The following is a 13,525-nucleotide window of genomic DNA, read 5'->3' on the forward strand; positions in this document are numbered from 1 at the left end:
CCACTGCATAACACATCCCGCAGGAAATTATCATCAGCCTATAGTTCCATTCCTGATAAAGTGAATTCGAATTCGTTCGGGGGTTATAAATAAACCTTTCCAAAAGCAGAAACTCCTCAATTAGTCTCTGATCACGATGCCAAAGATGCCATGTGGAGGAAAGGGTCGCTGTGCGATTGAGGATATTCACAAGATGCAGCGAAAGGGAAAACTGCACGTCGTGACTGTTGTATCTAAGTGGCCCGTGTTCGGTCACTTGGCACCCTGGGCTATTTTTAGTGTGTTTGTGTGTCCAGGTCCTGAGCAGGATGACCCAAGCTGAATCAGCACAGCCAGCGGCCCGACCCCTGTGAGCGCTTCCTCCTCCTCTTACAGATGTAGTAGATAGGCAAAGCAAACAAGCCTGCAGAGAGATCAGTCACAACATAGGACGGCTCAGTCACACCGAAACAAGGAAAGAAATAAGAAAGTAGCCCATAATGTGCTTTACAGAAAAAATATCAAGAATAAATCTATTCTGACATTTACAACAGAACCAAAAATCAAAAATTGCTGTGTGAATAGTGTGTTGCAGCAATAATAACAGACTTTTGTTTTTATTAAAGACAAAGGTCGTTTGTTCAGGAAACCAGTCTAAAAACGAAACAAAAAACCAAAAAAGTATTCTTATTATTTTTACATTTATTTATTATATATTTTTTTATTAAATTTTTTTAGGACTATGAAGGTTTTTTTTTTCTTAAATATTTAATCCCCAAATGTGTCTAATTAATTTTTGTGTATTTTTAAAATTACAATTTCATGCGATTTTCAGTTAGGCTTTAATATATTAGAGATTAAGTCTCAATACTGTTATATACTGAAAATACCCCACATTAAATTAATATACTATATATATAAATTAATAACAATAAAACAAATATTGCCAAGATGAATAGCAACAATTCTTATGATATAAAAATATGCATTTTCTTGGACTAAACAGTTAAATGATACCCAATACGACCCATATACATATTGCCTTTCCACATTTTTAAATTACACAACCACATTTATAGTTTTACTACAGAACTGAAAAATTGTTTTACGAAATGTCTAAAAAGGTAATTACATAATCTGTTTTCTTTGTCTTTTGGGATAAAATACAACCCAGACATGTTCCTGACAGGCTTTGTGAGATTCAGGAAGTGTAACATAATCCTTACCTATAACCAAAGCCAGAGCTCCAACAACCACCACGAGGACAATGACCACTGGAGCCACCAGCACTTTACTCACTGTGAAACCAGCAACACAACAGCATTCAGGCCCACAAAGACAAACACATTTAGAATTCTTATCTACTCCTGGGCTGAAGAGAAATGGATGGAGTGCATTTGTCTTTCTCAGTAAATCAGTTGGTTAAAGTGAACCCTGTGACCTGTAGACCAAACACTTGTGTCTGTGATGTATGGATGGCTGAGTATTATACCGCAGTTCGTTGCGCTAGCCTGAGGACACCGCACAAACACCGGCTCATGTTAAGTATACACAGATATGCAAACTAAAAGCAGATCAAAGAGTCGGTCATATCTCTGGTGCTATTACGAACTGGCGTTATCAGGGAGTTAACTAAACTAGCATGGCCTGAAATGGTGTAAACTCCTCTTTTAGGTGCTCTACTTGCATTTTTGTGAAATAACTTAGCAGTGAAATTGTATTTCCTCTGCATAAAAATTTGTGCAAGTACAAAAATACATATATTTAACGTTATATACAAAATGTGTGCAGGTGTCTGTATGTCTCTCACACACACACACACACACACACATATATATCTGTATTAGAGCTGTCAAACGAATCCAAAATAAAAGTTTTTGTTTACATAATATTTGTGTGTACTGTGTATATTTGTTATGTATATATAAAGACACACACATACAGTATACAGTAGTCAACAATTAAAGTGGATCAAAATCATTTATTAAAGATGTCCTAAAACCTAAACCCACAATGGTGGTCTTAGGACAAATTTCTAAACTTTTTTCAAAAGTTAGTCAAATCAAGTCAAATGTTGACTACTGTATATCTTGAAAATATTTACATGTATTTACATTCATATAATTATATTCCCATGTTTGTATTTATATATACATAATAAATATACACATTACACACACGTATATTATGTAAAGAAAAACTTTTTTTGGATATGATTAATCATGGTTAATCATTTAACAGTATAATATATATATATATATATATATATATATATATATATATATATATATATATATATATATATATATATATATATATATATTTATATATGATGTTTACTGGTGATCTTACAATCTATGAATGATTTAAGATAAAGAGAGATACTACACTGCCGTTTGACTTTTTTTCTTTTAAAGGTAAAATAAAAGTAATGCTTGTGAGTCTTAAATCTGTCTCAAATGCTAGTTGTAACTAAAGAATGTGCAGTTAAAAAAATGATCATTTCCAAATGTGGTTGCTTATGCAAACTCACTACAAACAGAGCCTCGGACCAGCCGGCGCAGATGGGGTTTCTCAGGCAGGTAGCGGTACTTGCATCCAAACACGCTGAGGTTGGAGGTGTGATCCCCAAAGAAGCGCAGATGTCTGTACTTCTCGCCGCAACGATAACAGAAATTAGTGTTGCACTGCGTGCAGGTCATGTGATCACAGCCCTCAGTTCTCTGAATGTGGATCTGTTGGTATGGAGAAGAAACCATTAGGCAATGAGTAATTCACAATGACGCACCATCCAGCCATTTTTTTTTTTTTACTTTCTAATCAGACGTGTGAGCTCGTGGGGGAAATTTTCTTGAATCTGGGCCAGCCACTGACATGTTCAATTAGTGAAAGCCTAGAGCTCACAAAATGATAATTTACAATGATTACACCGCAATTATTCCATCAAATAATGCGCTTCTGGTGTTATGGGTTGAGAAACTCGTTCACAAAGGGAAGGTTCTCAACGGAAAGATGTTTGCTAAGCCCTTAGGTATCTGGCTCAGGTATGTGCACTATGCCAAACACTCGTGTTCTGATGTATCCTCCAAAGCACCATGAATGCACATGTCTGGATGGAAAACAGCCTTGTAGAACTTGCAATTGTGTCAGTGGAAAGAAAACTGTCTTGAGTGAACTCTAATTCAGGACGACTTTGCCCAAACCCCAGTCTTATGACGTCTTATAACTGGAATTCTGTATTTCCCAAGACCATAATTAAAGTTAGACAGGAGGAAAGGAAAAGATAAACATACAATAAACACAATCCTGTTTCACCATCTCAGATGGGAACATTCAGTTTTTACAATGACTGACTCTATTTATATGAACTAACTCCTATTAATTTTATATGGGGCATATTTTACACTGCATTTTATTTTCCCCTGAAAGTTAGTAAAGATCCATATATTTAAAACTGCAGTTATTTCCACCTCTCTCTGAATTATTCAATTCAATTTCAGTCAGACATCATAATACGGTTCTATTGACATTAAATAAAGCAATAGCTAACGTAAAAGGTGTTAGTTAACATATTAAATGAATATGGATAGATTAAAGATATTATATATTAAAAAACTGATTTTTATTGTAAAGATTACAAAGAATATATGCAAATGACCTGAACTACCAATCAAACATCTGGGGTCGGTAACAATTATTTATGTTTAAGGATATTATTATTTATAAATAAAAAATTACTTTGAACCACTGATGTCACATCGACTTTTTTAATGATCTCACACATTTCTGATCTTTGAATATGGTAGCTCTGTTGTTATTTAAGCAGGATCATAAAAATCTCAGATTTCAAAAAAAAAAAAAATTGTTGTGCCTTACGAGATTGGAACGACTTGAGGAAGAGTAATCAGTGATACAATTTCCATTTATGGGGGAACTAACCCTTTAATATACTCATGGTTATGATTTCAATGCCGCACCAAATGTGGTATTGTAAGCACTGGAGTACAGTACATGAAGTAATAACTCATTATATGTACGGTGCATTTTTGTGAGGCATGTTCATTACCTTGCAGCGTGGACACTTCTGAGCGTTCCTCTGGCCGTGTTCGATGACGCTGGCCCAGTGACGCAACAGCTTGTCTCCTTTCCTGTAGTCTCGACACTTCAGGCCTTCGTGCCAGGGCGAGTGGCATTTAAAACACCAGACAAACTGGCACTTTGTGCACTGAATCTGTGAGGAATATTTGAAGAGACAGTCAGACACTTTGCTTACTCGAGAAAGCTTTTGGGCAAGCGACGTCATTCTGATTCAGTTTAGACACATAATTCAACATTGTAACTACAGAATGGACAACAAGCGAAAATCCAGACCTTATACTTATGTTCACTTTTGGTGGCTGTCTGTTGGCTATGACCCTTCAAGGAGGTAAACAGGCTGCACTGGGGACACGGTTTTGTGCTGGAGTCCAGTCTGCTCAGCTCCAAGAAGTACTTGTATTTTGCCAACTCTTCACTGGACAGGTGCGAAATCACCAATCCTTCTTCCAAGAAACCACTGCACTCTGTGATGGGACATACCAAGTGTGCCCGACCCACATGAACCTTTAAAATAAAATATAAAAAAAACATGCAGGCAAAGACGTTAAAGACAGCAGCATTAATGCAGTGGTAAGCTTTGCATGACTCTAAGTGCAGTTAAATATGTAATCCCCCCTGCTTGAAAACTGTGACGTGTGGAGCGTGATTTAGAGTTCTTGGAAATCATGGGTTTTAATCAGTGATTACAAGCAAGCAGGAAGTGCAAATGATCTGTGTACACAAGCAACTCAAATAGCCACTGTACAAGCAGCATTGTACCCGAGGTACTTCCAAGTCAACGACCAACGTCACCTTCTCAAACAATCACTGAAGTACGGTAATACATGATTGAAGAGGGCTCAGCGGGTCGGAACGAGCCCTAGGGGCTAGTTTGCACAGGTTGAATGCGGTATGATTTGTTGATAAATGGATCTGTGTTGAATGACCTTTCCCAGTCTCCTAGAGGGAGTTAAGGGATCTCATGGATCAGTGAGATCCATTTCATTCTCATTGTTCACGTAACAGGGCTTTGGTGTAGCCCTACAGTCGCGGGACTATCGGCACCTCCCCTGTGAGAGGATTGCTTCTGGTTCCCCACCCATCTTCTTTCGCTCCCCCCCTCTGGGATGGCAGGATTACTGAGCTTTTCCATTGCGAGAAATAATCTACTCTCCACCCTTCTATTTCTATGCCCAAGCAACAGCATTTAAGAGACATTATCTGAGTTGACCAAAAAGATTTCTGTAAAAATCAGGCAAGTCTTGGATAGTTATGGAATTAAATTCGCCATGACATCTGGAAGCAATGCATTCTGGCCTAAAATAGACCAGACTGGATTCTGTCTGTCACTACATGATGTGAGCACCAGGAAACGGTGATAAAAAAAATCACCACCCACAGTTAATACCACTAACATGGCATCCATCTCTAAAATATGGAAATGGCTCGATAACCATGACCCCAATCAGAGTTAGGGTTAAAAAGAGTGTCACAAAACAAAACAAGAGTTACTTTTAGTGATGAGTCACAACAGTACAGCAAATGACTAGTCATTAATCTATGTGTGTGTGTGTGTGTGTGTGTGTGTGTGTGTATATATATTCAGACTCTAAACCTGTTTTTTAAGAATTTTGCCACAAGCTATGTCTTATTTAGACACTGTTCAATGCACTTTGTTGAGCTGTTTTTGAATACATTGCATGCAAAAATTGAGAAAAAACTGAAAATCAAACGTAAAACTAGCATGATTATACAGCTTTTAAAGTCAATATAAAAACAGAAATTTTATAAATGCATCTACTGATCTTATTGTAAATTATGCATTCATACATGTGGTTAAATAAACAATCTTCTGAGCGCCCTATTTCGATCTTTGGATGATGATAATGGTAAAAATGATAACTTTTTTTATTTGTCAATAATAATGTACGGTACAATGTATGGAAGAAATGATAAAGCTCTTTCCATTACATTGTGGACTTTCAGACCAAATAATCCACTACTATACAAATATTGCTTAGCCTACTGAATCAGGGATCCTCAAATCTGGCTTGCCAGATCCACTTTCCTGTTTAGCTACAACCCTGATTAAACTCACCTACCTGTGAGTTTCTAATGATCTTGAAGACACTGATTAGGATGCTTAGGTATGTTTTGATTAGGGTTAGAGTTAATCTCTGCAGGAAAGTGGATCTTGGGTGCCAGATTTAAGGTGTTTGTGTTTTCACACAAGAAGAATCATTTTGAGATATAGACTCCATACACAGTTTCTGCTTTCTTTACATTGGCTATTGAGTGTCTAGTAGACTCTCTCTATATATAACTATAAATAACTCATGCACTAGATGGTCAAATGCATAGCACAGCTTTAGTTTACCTAACTTCAGTTTAAACAGGCTTGTACTAATTTGGGGGCTCTGCTGGAGTCATTTTTAAATGATGCACCTGACTAATGCGAAGGATGGCTTCGGTAAACAGCACTAACAATGCTCATGTTGAGAGAAGGGCTCTCGTGGCTGATTGTGTGGCGTCTTGTGCACGCAGCAGGTGAGATTCTGAGAGCCCGGTGTGCTTGGAGTTTACTTTGGGATCCTAATGAGATCTGGCACTCCCATGAGAGCCCTTACCTGAGTACGTGGCACCAACTGGTGACAGCAGTGCTAGCACTCCCCCGGGGGCCACCCACCGGTTCTTTTTACACCTGTCAGCCTGCTGCTAATGGGCCGACCGTACAGCTAGCACAATAACGGCACTCAGCACTCACCGCAGGCGTGAACAATCCTCTCAGTATGGATGGAGAGTCTGATTTTCAGCCTGCCATGTCACACGCTGGCATCCTGTATTGACTTTGACATGTTTTCTGATTGACCAGCACCACCTCTTGAGGTGGGCTATCTTCTTGGGGAGATATCTTTTTGATGGACGTGAAAGAGCGAACAACTCGCTCTTTGAGGCCGGCCACATGCTTGCTAAGAATAAGTCTGATTTATTACAGTAAACACTCAGTCCACATAAGACAGTAGCCAAATTTCTATGGGAAAAGTGCATAAAAATATACTAGCATCTAACTTCTAATATTAGCACTAAACGGGTACGGATTAACTTAATCTAGAAAAGCAGTCCTATCCTTACATGACTTAAGAAAACTATGCTGCATACGCAACACAAACTGCATGAGAAACACTGAGAAAGCTAGTCACACACCTACAGTTTATTGCATGTTAGTATAGAAAGTAATCAAAAGATTTTTCATTTTCTCAGCAGATTTCCTGCATCACTTCATCTCAGTGCTGCATCACATATTTTAATCCAAGGTCTCATACGTCTCAATTACACTAGGTAGTAGGTAATATTCAGTCGAGCAGAAACTGTATACATTCATACATTTAAATGGATCAATTATTTTGCGAGTCTACTAAAGGTCAGTGAAACCAACTATACAAATCTTCTACCAAACCTTTACTCAATCCGATTCCTCGTATCAAATCTACTGAGGCATATATTGTACGTCAAAGCAAAGAAATGCTGCTTTTGCAATGCCAAAGCAGACCTGTACCTGTAAGTGTTTATAATAATAGAGGTTTATGAAAGCCAGTGGTTACCATTTTCAGTGATTTAAAGTTCTTGACTATTCTGTGCATCAAGGCAACGTTCAGAATTTAGGAACCGTGTCACTTTCGATTTAGGAGTTGGAATTCACAGACATTTAAGTTTAACAATTGGAATTTCATAACACCAACAGAACAAACAAATGTTGCAGCCTCCGAAAAGAATAAAAATAAATTTTAAATGAAAATAAGTTTAAGACTGTTACCACCCAGCACCACAGTGCCCTTTAGATAGGCTAGGTTAACTTTATACTTTGAATTGAATTTAAGTATTTACTATATTAAATGAATGCACATCACATGTTTATATAGAAAGTGCTATTTTAATCTAATGCAAATTTCCAGAAACATTAGATCATTGGTCTCAAACTCAATTCCTGGAGGGCCAAAGCTCTGCACAGTTTAGCTCCAAATCACACCTGCTTGGAGGTTTCTAGTGATCCTGAAGAGCTTGTTTAGCTGGATCAGGTGTGTTTGATTAGAGTTGGAGCTGTGGCCCCCCGAGATTTGAGTTTGAGACCAATGGTCTAATGTTTCTGGAAATTTGGGATGTATAAACAAATGAATAGTCTGAATAATTAGGGTGATTAGGATCCAACAGGCACGGTGTTATTTTTAGGGAGGCATTTACACAGATTTCTTGCTTGGGTTCAAAAACAGCTGGACAGTGCACAGCAAAATAGAACGGAATGCAAGGAACTTGGAACTCACTTTCAAAAAAAACAAAAAAACAAAAAAAACTGAACTATTTTTAACTTGATGCGTTCATGATGCTAAAAACAAGCTTTGCTTTTTATACTTAAAGCAACACTCAAAAATAGCAGACTGAAGAAGTCACAGTTTATGCATAGTAACGGAAATATTACTTAGAGCAGCCATTTGAGATCTGACAGTAATTTATTGTTGAAGGCTATGTAATTGTTACAAAAGCAGTGTTTTGATGGCTGTGGCAGGGGAATGAATTTAAAAAGACGAACTCTCAGAAACCGTTTACAAAGCCAAACGCCGTCTCTGAGCTCTGAGGAGCTGTCTCTTTATTTATCTGCTTTGAAACAATGCTGCTAAAAATATTTACTACAAAAAATATAAATTTGTAGATCTCAAACTCCAAAATTTGCCTAGTTGAAACACCCCATACGTCGTTGGTGGCTACGATTTCACGTTTAGAGGCCAATTCATATGGGTATAATATGTTTATTCCCCATAAACATATTATACCCACAACATGAATGGTGTCTTTTATTAATAATTTATGATTTAAAGTTTAGTTCTGGATCCTTTTTTTCCATTTTGATTTCAATGATGAAAGGCACACAACAATGCAACATTCCCAACATTCATTTCAAAAGCATTCAAAAATAGTGACATTATGAGGCTGATGTCATTTCAACTTTTCAAGTATAAAAAGTAAACCACTAATGAACCCACTGCAAGCCAGCATTCTGAAATATTACTCCTAAGAACGAACCAAACGCCCTTGCCATAGGCACCTGACATTTAGACCAGCCGCCCCATTTGCCAAACCCAACACAAAAGGCTGAAATGAGAAACAGTGGCTCGGTTAAGTTAAATATTAGCTATTTAAATTAGTCTTTTGTAGTGCAAACCTCTTGCCATTTCTCTTCAGTAAAAGTGCACATTAACCGATCGCCCTTTCCTTTCATCTGCTTACAAACCATATTCACGGCATTCATTTGATCTCATATATTCTTATTATCTAAATTGCTTTTGAAATCATGCACCGCACAGGCCTAAAATTGACTGCAAAGAAGTAGGATTGCTGAATGTCGCCTTTAGAAAAGTGGACAAATGAATTCGAATTATACAACAAAAGGGAAAACTTAACTCATAAATGCAAACGTTAAAAGAAGAGTTCATAAAAATAGTCCACAAAATTAAATTCAACAGGGTTCAAAAAAAGACAATGAGAGTGAGGAAATGATAACAGAAATGTCTTTTTGGGTGGACTGTCCCTTTAAATTAAATCATTTCCAAAGTAAAACCCCAAAACTGGTTTGCATTTGTAAGCCAACATGCCATGCTCACATAAAGGATGTTTTCATGTATTCAAGTAGCCAAAACCAAAAACAATATACTTTTACTTAACGCTTCCTTGTTATGATGCTGTACACAGCTGTAAAGCTGTCATTAGATATGATTCAAACAGACAGGTTTTACAGGTAATCAGCTTTTTACAGTACGTCCATGAATAGCAAAACACGTCCTGCAACAATGGGAGGAGTGGCGATATATCTGCAAGCTGCTATAAAAACTATTGTTCTTGGCAGCATCACCATCATCATAACCAGAACATAACTGAGAAAGCTTGCAGCTTAACAGGCCAAGGGAGCTCACCAAACTCTGGTGACTGCTCGGCCGTGAATTAGACAAAACCAATACCTTTAGCCACAAAACACAGCTATCATTACAACATCAACCTCTGCCTGACCCCCAAGATCATTCATGGGGGCAATAAATCCGATTCGAGAGAAGAGCTGCAACAGACAAGCCGACGTTACTTGATTATGACCACAAGATCCCTCCAGAAGGGCAAATTGTTTCTATGTTGCCTGCAAACGGCGCACAGACCTTCCAGCCAACAGTCATGTAATGTAATTAGGGCACAGAGAGGCTGAGCTCAGTGATTAAGCAATCAATTACAGCACAAGTTCTTCCTCCCCTTGCCAGAGACATGACTCACTGCCACCGGGTAGACAGGAAAAAAAACTTTTCTAGACCTTTTGCTCTTTCGAAGAACTGATATTACAGCATTTCAACCAAACTCAATATTTTTAGTTTATGCATGAACGTCTTGAAGTTACTGCATGAATGTCTTGAAGAAGTTTACACGAAAATTCTGCCATCATTTAGTCACTTCTATGTTTTTAAATTGTAGGTTTTGAAGATTTTTGCAGTATGCATTTCAAAAACACACAACTTTAAAACGTCACATTTAATTCGGTGCATTAATTGAAATTTCGTTGAAATTGTTTATGCCAGGAATATCCAAGTGAATTCAAAGCAAATACAGCTCTTAGTGAATGAGGTCCAAATTTGCTTCAGAATATGTTGATTTGTGTTGCCTAGAAGAAAGAATGTCAGGTTTGTAGTTAAATCGGGATGGGATAATTTTCATTTTTAGATGACAGGATGCATCCCGCCCCAAAATTTCAACAGCCAAATTGTTTTACATTTAAAAAGGATTAACTTTTCCAAGAGCTTTTTATCATGCAAAATGTCTACCTAAAGTACCGCACCATGCCTAATCCAAATTTGTTTAAATATACACAAATTATACGTTTAACCACAGCCCTGAGAAGACTCGTTTTTACGCATGCTGGTGTGTTATGTATCTTTCTGAGGAACTCAGAAATAGTCACACTTTTTTTATATCACACAGACATGACTGCATAGTGTTACACAACAAGGGCCTCTGCTCCGCTGGAAAGTGAGTACTAAAATGACTAAAACTAACCTTTTTTAAGTCTATGCCGATGACCACATGGGCCAGAGTAAGCGACACAGGAAATGCATCACAGGACAGGCTTTCCACGAACACAATGGAGAACTTCTCCATTAACAAACAGAAACATGCTATAGTTAGAAGACAAGCAATTACGAAAAGCAAATATCAGGTGCTCTTCCAACAAAATACGCTTGTCGAAACACCTTAGAGCACCTTGTAAAGACCATAAACCATAATAATCATGGAGTATCACAGTATTACCTTCACTACACCAATGTATAAAGACGGAAAAGCACATTACACAGCTTCAGGAGGATGTGATACTCACTGCCGGTATGTAGAGGCATATTAAGTTTGCATCAGCCCACTTTAAAGGTGGTTGCAGACACAAACAAAGAAACATCCCTGATTTTATTCAATGCTGAAAAGAGAGAAAAGCTGAAATGGCATGGATGTGGATACCTGCGAGATGATGTATCTTTTCAGACATTCTTCACAAACTGCATTTTTGCAACAGTGTAGCGGTACGGTTTGTTTGTCATCGAGACAGATACGACATGTTAACACAACAGATAAACTGTTGTCAGTGTTATAAGAGCCGTTTAATCCAGACAGCATCAGGTCGGAGACTGTATAGGGCTCTGGATAGTGATCACGCTCCAATTCTGAATTTGGCAAGTCGGTGGGAGGTAAAACCAGCACATCTGATGATGATGATAAAGATGTAGCTTCATGATCAGATGTTGTTTTCTCAACAGGTATCCTATAATTATCATTGGCAATACAGTATACAGTGCAGTAAACATGCTCTTTTGACTGGCTGAAGTCTTCACCACTCTTCAAATCAATATTATAATCAATATGATGACTCCCATCAGGATCTCCCAATCCTGAGTTGCTCTCCATGTTTTGTTGGAGACTTTTTGTGCTACATTGCATCCTTTCACCATCGTTTTCATGATCCAAGTCGTTCAGTTTGATGTCAAATCCCACTTTCTCCAGGTCTTTGGGATCTTCTGGATCTCTGATAGTGGAACCAAAATTCCTCCTTAAAATGTCAACGGCTCTTATGTTTTCCCTCTCGCTATTGCCTCCTGGTTCGTGTTTGTGTTTATGAAATTCCAAAACATCCTTCGAGGATAACGACAATGATGATGGCACCTTCGCGTCGCTGCTGCGGACATCCCGGCCGAAATCAGTGCTCCGCGTCCCGCTGGATACATGGACAGATTCCCCGTCGCGTCCGGTATAACCAGGCATATTTTGAGCGGTGACATTCACACGCACGGAAGACTCATCTTCCATTCCCGAGCGGTCAACTTTCCATTTGCGCGAAAACACACACAGTCCGCTTTCAAACTCACAAACTAAACATAGAGCGAGTAACTATTACACCACTTCCGGGTCCGAAATCACGAATCCTACTACGGCGAAGCCGCTGTTCATGAATATTAATTGCGCCACATTGACGTCGAGCGGAAACGTTCCAATGACACAAGGTTTACTTATGAATATATATTAGGCGTCTTTGACGTCATGCCGTTGCCTTCCAATAGAAAATACTTTCTTTATGAATATTAATAGAATCCTTCAGCGTAGTAGGATCTAAAAATTCACAGCCCGGCGGTATTCTACTTTCGTTTAGGCTCTGATTACTAGTACGGTTTATAACCCATTAAATGCGCTGCCTGTCTAGTTATAATAATTAAAATGATTAGAATAACCAAGATTATACAAACAGTAGTGGCCTAGCTTGTTGTTCTTATTATATCTTTTTATTATTGTTGTTATTAACATAACTGAACATGACTGAAACAACAAGATAAAAAAAATAAAAATTTTAGATTTTCATAAAAATCGAATAGAACTCTTCTTGATTTTATTACCACGAGAATTATTCATTTTATGTAGGCCTATGCTATTTACAGTGGCTACAATTTGTAAACAAATATTTGCAGCCAGTTTCAAATATGTATCTTTGGTACCCTTTCCTACCCTGTAAATCTTATTTTGATTAATTTAATGTGTCTAGACGCTAGAGGGAGTTAGAGTGCAAGGTAAAAACGAATCTCAATTTGTAAGCTTTAGATTTGCTTCAGAGACCAAGAATGTAAGAAAAATAACGACCTAAGCAAATGCTGAGTGTGATGTTTCTTTGGGAGAGTAAAAGGTAAATGAAGCCAGTAATAGGTCACTCCGGGCACGCTGTAGAAGCTGAATCAACGTTCTGCCTCACCTTGTTGATCTCCTTTAGGATAAAGAGGCCCCAGGGTCCCTGATGATATTTGCACATTCAAAGCATCTGTAAGCATCGTAAGGTCAGAAATGTAAGCTTTATACAACAAACAACAAGGAAATTAAAAATAATTGCCATCTCTAAAGATTTCAATAATAC

The 13,525-nt window shown here is 37.9% G+C and overlaps 1 protein-coding gene across 3 annotated transcripts in view; it reads right to left on the reverse strand.

Moving 5' to 3' along the window:
• tpd52l1 (tpd52 like 1) overlaps positions 1 to 12,535 on the reverse strand; it is a 33,878-nt gene extending 21,343 nt beyond the window's left edge. For 2 of the 3 annotated variants that reach the window (XM_043219209.1, XM_043219207.1), the window contains exons 1-4: positions 11,593 to 12,535; positions 4,351 to 4,581; positions 4,046 to 4,210; positions 2,513 to 2,714 (exon numbers count right to left, since the gene is read on the reverse strand). In XM_043219209.1, coding sequence (XP_043075144.1) covers positions 2,513 to 2,714; positions 4,046 to 4,210; positions 4,351 to 4,581; positions 11,593 to 12,435 — 1,441 coding nt within the window. In that variant the 5' untranslated portion in view covers positions 12,436 to 12,535. Of the gene's footprint in view, positions 1 to 2,512; positions 2,715 to 4,045; positions 4,211 to 4,350; positions 4,582 to 11,458; positions 11,571 to 11,592 lie in introns of those variants that run through there. The other variant, XM_043219210.1, reaches the window with a different exon arrangement.
• Between the last annotated feature and the right edge of the window lie 990 nt (positions 12,536 to 13,525).

This window comes from Puntigrus tetrazona, chromosome 20, assembly GCF_018831695.1.
Source record: "Puntigrus tetrazona isolate hp1 chromosome 20, ASM1883169v1, whole genome shotgun sequence".
In the NCBI taxonomy this organism is placed as follows: Eukaryota; Metazoa; Chordata; class Actinopteri; order Cypriniformes; family Cyprinidae; genus Puntigrus; species Puntigrus tetrazona.